Raw genomic sequence first — 13,534 nt, forward strand, 5'->3', positions numbered from 1 at the left:
CTGTCTTATGTAAACAGGAGATTGTCAGAAATGGAGGAGGGGGGACCAGACCCAAGGAAGCGCCCGGACAAAAGCGGGAGGCGAGGAGTGCTGATGGAGAGGAGGTGCCGAGAGCATCAGCAGGGCTGCTCGGTGGCACGAAGACGCCCGCGGGGACAAGAGAAGTCGGCTAGGGCCAGGTTACTCAGGCACGGAGGGCCACCTCCCCTCCAGGGACGTGAGCATCCAGCTGCACTAATTTGTTGTTCAGGAACAGGAAATGAAACCCCGCAGCTTTGATTACAATAACCCACGTCAGCCTCGGGCTCATGAATATTTAGCAGGCTGCTTCCGGCTCGCAACCCCGCCTCCGTCCCCCTCTGCGGAGACTGCGTATGCGTCGCCGGCGCGCGGCTCTGTCGTCATACTTGCGCGCCGCCGCCGCTGCCGCTCCCCGGGGAAACTGGAAGGCTGGCATGGCGAGCTCCGCCGCCTCCTCAGTGCGACCGCCGAGGCCCAAGAAAGAGCCGCAGACGCTCGTCATCCCCAAGAATGCCGCGGAGGAGCAGAAGCTTAAGCTGGAGCGGCTCATGAAGAACCCGGTGAGACGAGGCCTACCCCCTTCCTCTGCAGCGCCTCTGGGTTCCCGCAGGTCCACCTTCTCTACCTCTAAATTCAGAAACTTGGTATTCGACCCTCCCAGAACAGTCTTTGGGGAAGAGGAGGAGGAGGCTCTCCCGGAGATAAGTGAACTTCCCGTCCTTGCGTGAGAGCCCAGCTTGAATGAAAGCACGGTGGGGCGGCTTCCCGTGCTCTAAGACCCCTTCTGGTTTAACTTCCTGTGAACAAAAAGCGTTAGACTGAAAAGGTGGAATTTGTGGGTTAGCAAAAAGGTATTTTCTAAACAACGCTGATCGTTAGAGAGTGGCCGAGACGTTTGGAGCGAGTCACTCGTCTCCCGCCCACACCCCCTCCGGGCCTCGGTCCCCTCAATCATAAAAACAATTGAACGGGAACGTCCTTTATACCTTTAACTAGAAAAGCTTGACTCTTTTCCCCTAGTAGTGTTAAAGTTGGCGATTTCTAGTTGGAAACTATGGCTTAGGTTTCTCAGTTCTGCTCTGGAAAGTGTAACCCTGGGAAGGTGTGGACTGTGTTATACCCAAGAGTACATAGGATGAATAAAGCCACGACAGAGGGAAGAACACAAAATCACCTGTGTCCAAGCAGCAAAGCAATCCTGCTTCATTAGTCGATTAAAATTCTTGGGTTATAAGAAATGTAACGGGGTGGGCGCTGTGGCTCCTGCCTGTAATCTCAGCGCTTTGGGTTGCTAGGCGGGAGAATGGCCTGAGGCCAAGAAGGAGTTCAAGACCAGCCTGGGCAACATAGCAGGTCCCTGTCTCTACAAAAATAAAAAAATTGCCTGGCATGGTGGTGCACGCCTGTGAGTCCTAGCTACTCTGGAGACTGAAGCGGGAGGATCACTTGAGCCCAGGAATTCGAGGCTGCAGTGAGCTATGATTGCACCACTGCACTCCAGCCTGAGGGACAGAGCAAGAAGCTGTCTCTAAAAAGAGAGAGATGTAATTTTGTTAGCAGATTTATACTTAGAAATGCTTTCATGTTTAAATGTTGCAGGACAAAGCAGTTCCAATTCCGGAGAAAATGAGTGAATGGGCACCTCGACCTCCCCCAGAATTTGTCCGAGATGTAATGGGTAATGTTTGTGTGTGTGTGTAAATATACTGTTTTAAGGTAGCTCTAAAAGCCCTGTAGTTAGTATTTGTTAAATCTCTGGTGAGGGGAAATGTTTATATGTTCATTGTTTTGCTTTTACAATGATGGGGATATAGTTGCTTTTATTTGTTCATTTGACATCAGTAAATTTAGCTTAAGGGTTATAGATGCTTATGGTTTGGTACTATACAATTTTTTCCTGCACTGTTGCTTTTTTTTTTTCTTCTTCTTTTGGAGACAGAGTCTCACTCTGTCACCCAGGCTGGTTTGCAGTGACACCATCTCGGCTCACTGCTACCTCCGCCTCCCAGGTTCAAGCAATTCTCCTGCCTCAGCCTCCTGAGTAGCTGGGACTACAGGCCGGTCCCACCATGCCTGACTATCAGTAGAGACTGGGTTTCACTATGTTGGCCAGGCTGGTCTTGAACTGCCGACCTCAGGTGATCCGCCTGCCTTGGCCTCCCAGAGTCACTACAGCTGTGAGCCACTGTGCCGAGCCATCTCCTGCATTATTCTTAATAATGCATTGTGGGTTTTTTTGTAAATAAAAATAGTTTTATTATTTTGTTGGATCATAAATTAACATATCTACAGGCGTACCATGGAGATAGTGCGGGTTTAGTTCCAGGCAACCTAGTTAAAGTGAATGTCTCAATAAAGGGAATCATATAAATTCTTTAGTTTCCTAGTGTACATAGAAGTTTTCTTTATACTCTACTGTACTTTAATGTGCAGTAGCATTATGTCCTTAAAAAGCAATGTAGGCCGGGCATGGTGGCTCATGCCTGTAATCTCAGCACTTTAGGAGGCTGAGGCAGGAGAACTGCTCGAGTTTGAGACCAGCCTGGGCAACATAGGAAGACCTCATCTCTACTAAAAATGTAAAAATTAGCCAGGCATAGTGGTGCACGCCTATGGTCCCAGCTACTTGGGAGGCTGAGGCAGGAGGATCGCTTGAGCCCAGGAGGTCGAGGCTCAAATGAGCTGTGATTGCGTCACTGCACTCCAACTTGGGTGACAGATCAAGACCCTGTCTCAAAAAAAAAAAGAAAAAAGAAAAAACACTTACAAAAATATGATTGTTCTACATATACTACTTTGTGAGCACCTTATTTTCATTTAATGTATCATAGATGTCTTTTCAGCTCACTGGAAATCTAGCATGTCAAATGTGAAATCATGGAGGAGGTGAGAAAGTCACTTAACCACAGTCTGCCCCTCCTGATACTAAATTTGAGTGGGATTTTTAGTGACTTCACATTCAACATGTATATAACAAGTAATTAATGATATCTACAATATGCCAGGTACTGAGCCAGTTCTGTATACAGTGGGGAGAAAGGAAGGCATGGTCCCTTCCACGACTTCCACTGTTGATTTCTTTAGTCCCCTTCGATTAAGGGTGACCTGTGTTGGTAGCTGAATTTCATCTAGAACCGTGGACTGTCCTGGCTACAGGTTCAAGTGCTGGGGCCGGCAGTGGAGAGTTCCACGTGTACAGACATCTGCGCCGGAGAGAATACCAGCGACAGGACTACATGGATGCCATGGCTGAGAAGGTCAGTGAGCCAGAAGGCTGGCTGAGCCCCCATGTTTGGGCAGTGTGCATGTACTGCCTTTAGAAGAAAAACATTTGAGGAGGCCAGGCATGGTGGCTCACGGCTATAATCCCAGCACTTTGGAAGGCCGAGGCAGGGGATCACCTGAGGTCAGGAGTTTGAGACCAACCTGACCAACATGGAGAAGCCCTGTCTCTACTAAAAATACAAAATTAGCCAGGCGCATGCTTGTAATCCCAGCTACTCAGGAGGCTGAGGCAGGAGAATCGCTTGAACCCGAGAGGCGAAGGTTGCAGTGAGCCAAGATCGTGCCATTTTCTCTCCAGCCTGGGCAACAAGAGTGAAACTCTGTGTAAAAAAAAAAAAAAAAAAAAAAAAAAAAAAAAAAAAAAAAAAAAACAAAAGATAAAAGCATTTGAGGAAGAATAGATACCCTGGTTGTGGCTGGTGTGAGGTCTGCCTTCTACAGACAGCACAGCACGCAGAGTCTAGGTAAACCCTCAGTCAGAATCAACATAGCAAGATCCTTACACTAGACGAGGGATGGAGAGTGAGAGTCTTCCTCGTGTATGTATGGAAGGGCACAGCTGAGACCCCTTTTCCCTCTAGGCCATTTGCCATGTGATAGAACAGCAAATGGGATCCCCACACCATTTAAGTTGTTACTTCTCTCTGTCATCCTCCATCTTCTGCCTCTTAACTGAATGCCTAGATGCAGTTAGCTGTGCATTGGGTGTGAACAGCAGCTTGCTTTCACAACTGTGAAAGTGCATATAGTATCTGCCTTTTTGAGCATTTGAGCTTCCTGGCTCTGGAGCTGGCATTTCTTTGTGACAGGTGTCAAATAATAGACTATTTTAAGATTATTATTAATCTATAATAATTATAGGTTATTTGCGAATTGCTTCAGAAACCATATTTTGCGGGATGAGTTGTTTTTAGAGACAGGTTGTCACTGTGTCACGCATGCTGGAGTGAAATGGCACAATCTCAGTTCACTGCAACCTCCGCCTCCTGGGTTCAAGCGATTCTCCTGCCTCAGCCTCCCAAGTAGCTGGGATTACAGGCGTGTGCCACCACGCCTGGCTAATTTTGTATTTTTAGTAGAGATGGGGTCTCACCATGTTGGCCAGGCTGGTCTCGAAATCCTGACCTCAAGTGATCCACCCACCTTGGCCTCCCAGAGTGCTGGGATTACAGGCATGAGCCACCGTGCCTGGCCCCCAAAAGCAGAATTTTTTCTAACTCAATTTTGGCCATTCCAATAAATTCTTACTTATTTTCTTCTGTATCCTGGCTGTCTCTTTGGTTTAAATTTTCCCTAATGTTTTATTTTGAAAATTTCAAACAGAAAAGTTAAAAGAATTATGCAACACTTATATCCACTCACCCTTGACCTAACAATTCCTGTTGTGGTGGATTTTCTTTATCACACACCTGTCGATCTGTCCATATCTCTGTTGGTATGCATTGTATTATGTCTTCCCAGCAGTCCTGTTTCCAAGCCTCATTTTCCTCATCTATAAAATGGGGAAAATTATAATTCCTCCCTTCCAGAGCTCTACTCATACCTCTATTCCTCCCATCAATTCATTGGATTTTTGTTTGTTTGTTTGTTTGTTTGTTTTGGTGCATTTCAAAGTACGCTGCAAACATCAGGACGTTCCATTCTTGAACATTCAAGCACGCACATTATTAAATAGGGTTTCATGTTTGTGTATGCTTTTCTTTTTCCTTTTAAAGTAGTATCTGGCCAGGCATGGTGGCTCACGCCTGTAATCCCAGTACTTTGGGAGGCCGAGGCAGGTGGATCACTTGAAGTCAGGAGTTCAATACCAGCCTGGCCAACATACTGAAACTCCATCTCTACTAAAAATACAAAAAAGTTAGCCAGGCATGGTGGGTCGTGCCTGTAGTCCCAGCTCCTCAGGAAGCTGAGGCAGGAGAATCACTTGAATCCAGGAGGTAGAGGTTGCAGTGAGCCAAGATCATGCCACTGCAATCAGCCTGGGCAACAAGAGCTAAACTCCATCTCAAAAAAAAAATAAAGTTAATATGTACACAGAACCAAATACCCAGATCTCGAGTATACAGTTTGATCACCCCAGAAAGTCCCTTCATACATCTTTTCCCAGTCAACCGTGACCCCAACCAGACAACCAGTTTTTTTCTCCCACAAACTAATTGTACCTGCTCTAAAACATCATATAAATGGAATTACACAATATGGTCTCTTTTGTGCAAGGCTTCTTTCACCCAGCATGTTTAAAGAATCATCCCAGTTGTTGTACAGATCAGTAGTGTGTTCCTTTTTATGACTAAATACTACAATATTTTATGATTATTTCTTGGTGTCATTTTTTTTTTTCTTTTTTTTTTGAGACAGTCTCACTCTGTCGCCCAGACTGGAGTGCAGGGACGCAATCTAGGCTCACTGCGACTTCCGTCTCTCAGGTTCCAGCGATTCTCCTGCCTCAACCTCCCGAGTAACTGGGACTACAGTTGCCTGCCACCACGCCCAGCTAATTTTTGTATTTTTAGTAGAGACAGGGTTTCACCATGTTGGCCACACTGGTCTTGAACTCCTGACCTCAGGTAATCCACCCGCCTCGGCCTCCCAAAGTGCTGGGATCACAGGTGTGAGCCACCACCGTGCCAGCCACATGGTGTCATTTTTAAAAGCATTTTACTTTTTCTAGGTAGAAATTCTCTAGAGTCTGATTTATTTTACTACACTACTGCAAAGCAAAATGCTAATGGGTAAAGTGGCTTCCTCTCTGATAAAAAGTAGATGAACGAATATCATTTTAAAACATTTGGGCCGGGGGCGGTGGCTCACATCTGTAATCTCAGCAGTTTGGGAGGCTGAGGCGGGTGGATCACCTGAGGTCAGGAGTTCCAGGCCAGCCTGACCAACATGGTGAAACTCCGTCTCTACTAAAAATACAAAAATTAGCTGGGCGTGGTGGCACATGCCTATAATCCCAGCTGCTTGGGAGGCTGAGGCAGGAGAATTGCTTGAACCCGGGAGGTGGAGGTTGTAGTGAGCCGAGATGGTGCCGTTACCCTCCAGCCCTGGCAACAAGAGCAAAACTCTGTCTCAAAAAAAAAAAAAGGCCGGGTACAGTGGCTCACACCTGTAATCCTAGCACTTTGAGAAGCCAAGGAGAGGGGTCACCTGAGGTCAGGAGTTTGAGACCAGCTTGGCCAGCATGGTGAAACCTTGTCTATACTTCAAATACAAAAAATTAGCTGGACATGGTAGTACACACCTATAATCCCAACTACTCGGGAGGCTGAGGCAAGAGAATCGTTTGAACCCCTGAGGTGGAGGTTGCAGTGAGCCGAGATCGTGCCATTGCACTCCAGACTAGGGGACAAGAGCGAGACTCGGTCTCAAAAAAAAAAAAAATAAAGCATTTATTTGAACCTCTGTAAAGTGCCACAAATATATTCTACGAAATAATAAGCACCCTGGGGCCATACTGAGGAAAGGGACTTTTTTGGGTGCATGTTCTAAAATTAGTAACGCAACAATCCCTCACCCGTATTAGAAGAAGTCAGATGTACATTTGGAAAATCAAAAGGAACCTGCCAAATAACATTTGATTTTTTTTTTTAAGAGACAGCGTCTCACTCTATTGTCTGGGTTGGACCTCAGCCTCCTCTGTAGCTGGGACTAAAGGCACTTTTCTCCTGGGCATTTCTGGAGGAACTTTGGTCTCCAATTAAAAAACGACAGACCAGACAGGTACCACCCAGGTGGCACTTGACACGCCATCATACCCAGTTTTGTTTTTTTGTTTTTTTTTTGACACTGAGTCTCACTGTCACCCAGGCTGGAGTGCAGTCGCCCGATCTCGGCTCACTACAAGCTCCGCCTCCCGGGTTCATGCCATTTTCCTGCTTCAGCCTCCCGAGTAGCTGGGACTACAGTCACCTGCCACCACACCCAGCTAATTTTTCTGTATTTTTAGTAGAGACGGAGTTTCACCATGTCAGCTAGGATGGTCTCGATCTCCTGACCTCGTGATCTGCCTGCCTCGGCCTCCCAAAGTGCTGGGATTACAGGCGTGAGCCACCGCACCTGGCCATCACAGCCAGCTTTGGTTTTTATTAATAGTAAGACAGGAAGGCCGGTGCAGTGACTCACACCTGTGATCCCAGCACTTTGAGAGGCCGAGGCAGGCAGATCACTTGAGCTCAGGAGTTTAAGACCAGCCTGGCCGACATGGCAGAACTCCATCTCTACCAAAAATACAAAAATCTGCCGAAAACTCTGTCTCAAAAAAAACAAAAATTAATCAGGCGCAGTGGTTACACCTGTAATCCCAACTACTCGGGAGGCTGACGCAGGAGAATCGCTTGAACCTGGGAGACGGCAGTTGCACTGAGCCAAGTTGTGCCACTGCACTTCAGCCTGGGCGACAGAGTGAGACTCTGTCTGAAAAAGAAGAAGAAAAAGTCCTGCTTTGGGCACAGGATGGGGTCATTGTTGTGCTGGCTGTCGACTGATACTTGCTTGTCCTGTAGTTTTTTTGGCCTCTGAGTGTTGGTGGTTCTTGTTCCTGCCATCTTCTGTTGGTAGCAGTCTCAATCCTAGTGAGAAGTATTAGACAGTTTTTGTCAAAATTCTACCAGGTCACTGCAGTGGGTTTGCCTGTCAAAAATAGTGCTCTGTGTATAGAAGCCATCAAGCTGGGTGTGGTGGCTCACGCCTATAATCCCAGCACTTTGGGAGGCCAAGGTGGGAGGATCACTGGAGCCCAGGAGTTTGAGCCCAGGCAACATGGCAAGACCCCATCTCTGCGAAGAATACAAAGACTAACCAGATGTGGTGGCACCTGCCTGTAGTCCCAGCTTCTTGGGAGGCTGAGGCGGGAGGATCGCTTGAGCCTGGACAGTCAAGGCTGCAGTGAGCTGTGATCACGCCACTGTACTCTAGCCTGAGTGACTGAGCAAGACCCTGCCTCAGAAAGAAAGAGGGTAGGGGGGACTGAGGGAGGGAAAGGAAAAGAAACTACTATCAGAAACACTTTTATTTTTATAAACTATTTTAGAGGGGAGGACATAGAGCAGGTTGCTGTCTCAAACACTATAAATTAGTCTGAAGTTTTTATATATTGATTCAGGATTCAGAGAAAATACAAAAGAATGTTTCGCAAACCTTGGCCTCCATGCAGATGCAAAGATTCTTGTTTTCAATGGCAAAAGACAGTCTCTGAGATTTTTTTTAAAAGGCAAGAGCATCCTCATTTTTTAGTGACTGACAGATTACCTCCATCAAAGCCCAGTCCCACTCACCCCTGCTTGAGACATTGCCTCTGCCAGGTGCGGCAGCCAGCCGGGGCTCTGTTTCGTTTACTTGCTGATAAATTCAGCTTCTTCAGCAGCACAGAGTAAGACATTCACAGCTCAGCTTTTTTTTTTTTTTTTCCTGAGACGGTCTTGCTCTGTCACCCAGGCTGGAGTGTGATCTTGGCTTGCTGCAGCCTCTGCCTCCTGGGTTCAAGCAATTCTCATATCTCAGCCTCCCGAGTACCTGGGATTACAGACGCCTGCCACCATGCCTGGCTAATTTTTTATTTTTAGTAGAGACGGGATTTCACCATGTTGCCCAGGCTGGTCTCGAACTCTGGACCTCAGGTGATCTGCCCGCCTCAGCCTCCCAGTGTGCTGGGATTACAGGCGTGAGCCACCGCACCCAGCCTTCACAGCTCAGCTTCTAAGCAAACCAAATCTTTTAGAGTTAAATCATTTGCTTTTTGGTTGTCCAGAAAGTTGATTAATTAAAGTTGATTTCCTTCCTGAAGGAATATTTTCTGCCCTCAGAGAGAGGGCTTGTTTGATTTGGTTTGTGTGCCACTCTAAACAGATGCATACAGCCCTGGCGGTGCAGACCAGCGAGGTGTTGAAGGCACCTCTTCGTCCTTTGCCGGCTCCTTATTTTTTGCTCCATTGACCTTTGTGGCTGTGACTGGAAGAAACAAGAGATGACACTTTGAATCAGTAGATGTCCTTGTAGTTTACAGGTGCTTTTCTATTTTTTTGAGACAGAGCTCTCCTTCTGTCGCCTAGACTGGTGTGCAGTAGCATGATTTCCGGTCACTCAACCTCTGCCTCCCAGGTTCAAGTGATTCTCCTGCCTCAGCCTCCCGAGTATCAGCCTCCCAAAGTACTGGGATTACAGGCATGAGCCATTGTGCCCAAACCCTTATTTCATTATTCTTCCTAACAGCTCTGAGAGAGGAATTGCAATTTTCCCCATTTTATAGATGAGGAGACTGAGGCTTGGAGACAGAACTGCTGAGAAGTAATGCACTCAATACAAATTATGTGTGGGTGTGGGTGCGGGTACGTGCTTAGCAGCAGGTCATGGCAGCAGATGGCATATGTTATGCTGCTTTAGAATCAGTCATTTGGTGGCTGGGCACAGTGGCCTGTAAACTCAGCACTTTGGGAGACTGAGGTGGGAGGATCCTTTGAGGCCAGGAGTTTAAAACCAGCCTGGACAACATAGCCAGACCTCTCTACAAAATAAACATAAAAATTAGCCAGATGTAATGGCATGCACCCATAGTCCCAAGTACTCAGGAAACTGAGACAGGAGGATCTATCGAACCCAGGAGTTCAAGGTTATAGTGAGCTATTGTGCCACTGCAGTGCAGCCTAGGCGACAGAGTAGGACCTTGTCTCAAAACCAAAACAAAAAAAATTCAGCCATCTGGTAACGATGGTTGGGCTTAGGGCTTGAAAATTTCATGGTTCTAACCCTCCCGCCATTCCTTCTAATGAGCTCTGGGCAGTGTCCAAGGTCCCAGCTGAGCAGACGGTGAACGCTGCCCTCAGGGTGTCCTCTGCACTCCCTCCTATGTCGTCCCCATGTATGTGACTGAGTGGTGCCTCAATCAACTGGAAGAGTTACTTCGCCATCAGAGAGCTATGTATTGATTACCTGCCCTGCCTCTGGTACAGGCTTTTTTTTTTTTTTTTTTTTTTTTTTTGAGACGGAGTCTTGCTCTGTCGCCCGGGCTGGAGTGCAGTGGCTGGATCTCTGCTCACTGCAAGCTCCGCCTCCCAGGTTCACACCATTCTCCTGCCTCAGCCTCCAGAGTAGCTGGGACTACAGGCGCCCGCCACCTCACCCGCTAGTTTTTTGCATTTTAGAAGATTTGGGGTTTCACCGTGTTAGCCAGGATGGTCTCGATCTCCTGACCTCGTGATCCGCCCGTCTCAGCCTCCCAAAGTGCTGGGATTACAGGCTTGGTACAGGCTTTTAAAGTTAAAATGGCCCTAGGGACCCGAGTAGTGCCTCTAGCACCCCCAGTGGTGTGACTTCTAGGACTCTCCTACTTAGTCTGAGCAAAACCTCCCACAGTCTACCCAGACCCAAGCATGTCTAAATGATGTGGGTTTTGTTGCAGCAAAAATTGGATGCAGAGTTTCAGAAGAGACTGGAAAAGAATAAAATTGCTGCAGAGGAGCAGACTGCAAAGCGCCGGAAGAAGCGGTAAGAGGCATGGCCTAACTGTGATGACACTTAAGGGCCCGGGGTGGTGGCGGGGTGAGCTGAGTCCTTGCAGTCAGTAGTAGTTCCTCTGTGTGACCTGTAGGGGTCGTGAGTGTAGAGCAGTGACTTACATTACTTGAGCAGAGCGCAAGTTCTTATGACCCTCCAGCTGGTTACAACTTGTCCAGAGCTTGCAAGTCAGGACTTCGGTGATCACATTGATTTCTGTGTCTCCTTCACGTCTGTATTTTTCTTTTTTCTTTTTTTTCTTATGAGACAAAGTCTCACTGTGTCCCCCAGGCTGTAGTGCAGTGGCACAATCTCGGCTCACTGCAACCTCCACCTCCTGCATTCAAGCAATTCTCCTGCCTCAGCCTCCCGAGTAGCTGGGATTACAGGTGCCCGCCACCATACGCGGCTAATTTTTGTATTTTTAGTAGAGACGAGGTTTCACCATGTTGGCCAGGCTGGTCTCAAACTCCTCACTTCAGGTGATCCGCCTGCTGTGGCCTCCCTAAGTGCTGGGATTACAGGCGTGAGCCACCGTGCCCGGCTGCATCTGTATTTTAACAAAGTGCTGCAGCCAAACTTCCCATTTAGCAAGTTTCTTAGATTAGGGTTTATGACTCCCTCGAGTGACTACATGGTGTACAGGCTGTGTGTTTATATGTGTATCTGTGTGTTTACATAAGTGGCCCCTCAACATTTACAATTAGAGAGAGCTGAGCAGGATTTTAACAGCCCCTAAATATCTTGGAATGAAAAAGCATCTTTAAGGACCAGGCATGGTGGCTCACAGCTGTAATCTCAGCACTTCGGGAGGCCAGGGCAGGAGGATCGCTTGAACCCAAGGGGCTGAGGCTGCAGTGAGTTATGATCGCACCACTGCGCTCCAGCCTGGGTGACAAAGTGCAGCTCTGTCTCTACAATCATAAAATTTCTTTTTAAAAAGCATCCCCGTTATTTCTAAGGTTGCTTTGCCTCAGGGCTCACCGGGATTTGCTCTTGAATCCTGATGAAAGCAGCTGATAAGGACGGACTGGCAGAGTCATGCAAAAGTTTTGGTTGGTGCAAAAGTAACTGCAGTTTTGGACCGTGAATTTTAGATCATTATAACTAGGCTCAAATGTGTTTATTAATCAAAATAGGAACCATTACAATCAACACATTTTTGCCAACGAGAAATAAGTTTATTTCTGTAACGTAAAAATCCATGCTCCGGGATTTGAAGAAGTCTTAGCGTTTTCTGCATCCTGCTGGTTGTGGAAGTGCTTTCCCTGCAAAAAGTTGTCAGAGTGCTTGAAGAAGTGGTAGTCAGTTGGCAAGAAGTCAAGTGAATATGGTGGATGAGGCAAAACATTGCAGCCCAATTTGTTCAACCTTTGAAGCGCTGGTTGTGCGACGTGTGGTCGGGCGTTGTCCTGGAGAAGAATTTGGCCCCTTCTGTTGATCAGCGCTGGCTGCAGGCGTTGGAGTTTTCAGTGCCTCTCACCGATTTGCTGTGCATACCTCTCCAGTGTAATGGTTTCACCAGGATTCAGAAAGCTGTAGTGGATCACACCAGCAGCCAGCCATCAAGCAGTGACCATGACCTTTTTTTAGTGCAAGTTTGGCTTTGGGAAGTGCTTTGGAGCTGCTTCTTGGTCCAGCCACTGAGCTGGTCATTGCCGGTTGTCATGTAAAGTCCACTTTTCGTCACACGTCACAATCTGATCGAGAAATGGTTCATTGTTGTTGTGTAGAGTAAGAGAAGATGACACTTCAAAATTTTTTATTTTTGCTCAGCTCACGAGGCACCCTCTTATCGAGTTCTCTCACCTTTCCAGTTTGCTTCAGATGCTGAATGACCATAGAATGGTTGATGCTGAGTTCTTTAGCCACTTCTCGTGTAGTTGTAAGAGGATCAGCTTCCATAATTGCGCTCAGTTGGTCATTGTCCAGTGACCAATGGCTAGCCACGATGCTGATCTTCAAGGCTCTTGTCTCCTTTGCAAAATTTCTTGCCCCAGCACTGCACTGTACATTCGTTAGCAGTTCCTGGGCCAAATGTGTTGTTGATGTTGTGAGTTGTCTCCACTGCTTTATTACCCATTTTGAATTTGAATGAGAAAATCACTTGAATTTGCTATTTGTCTAGCATTGTTTTCATAGTCTAAACATAAACAAGTAATAAGTCATTAGCAAAAAAAAAAAAAAAAAGCCCATTAAAATGATGTATGACATAATCACATCTATTAAAGAACATATTGGCTGGGCACGGTGGCTCACGCCTGTAATCCCAGCACTTTGGGAGGCCAAAGTGGGCAGATCACAAGGTCAGGAGATTGAGACCATCCTGGCTAACACAAAGAAACCCCGTCTCTACTGAAAATACAAAAAATTAGATGGGTGTGGTGGCAGGCACCTGTAGTCCCAGCTACTGGGGAGGCTGAGGCAGGGGAATGGTGTGAACCCAGAAGGCAGAGCTTGCAGTGAGCAAAGACCCTGCCCCTGCCCCCCCGCCTGGGTGACAGAGCGAGACTCTGTCTCAAAAAAAAAAAAAAGAATATATTCCAGGCCAGGCGCAGAGGCTCACACCTGTAATCCCAGCACTTTGGGAGGCCGAGGCAGGCAGATCACGAGGTCAGGAGATCGAGACCATCCTGGCTAACACAGTGAAACCCCCGTCTCTACTAAAAATACAAAAAATTAGCCGGGCATGGTGGCAGGCACCTGTAGTCCCAGCTACTCGGGAGGCTGAGGCAGG

The 13,534-nt window shown here is 47.2% G+C and overlaps 1 protein-coding gene across 1 annotated transcript in view; it reads left to right on the forward strand.

The window, feature by feature from the left end:
• The first annotated feature begins 385 nt into the window (after positions 1–385).
• PRKRIP1 (PRKR interacting protein 1) overlaps positions 386–13,534 on the forward strand; it is a 35,385-nt gene continuing 22,236 nt past the window's right edge. The window contains exons 1-4 of the mRNA XM_017857611.1: positions 386–581; positions 1,621–1,699; positions 3,178–3,278; positions 10,703–10,788. Of these exons, the coding sequence (XP_017713100.1) occupies positions 456–581; positions 1,621–1,699; positions 3,178–3,278; positions 10,703–10,788 (392 nt within the window). The 5' untranslated portion in view covers positions 386–455. The remainder of the gene's footprint in view (positions 582–1,620; positions 1,700–3,177; positions 3,279–10,702; positions 10,789–13,534) is intronic.

Source organism: Rhinopithecus bieti, unplaced genomic scaffold (assembly GCF_001698545.2).
Source record: "Rhinopithecus bieti isolate Rb0 unplaced genomic scaffold, ASM169854v2 scaffold_42772, whole genome shotgun sequence".
Lineage (NCBI taxonomy): Eukaryota > Metazoa > Chordata > Mammalia > Primates > Cercopithecidae > Rhinopithecus > Rhinopithecus bieti.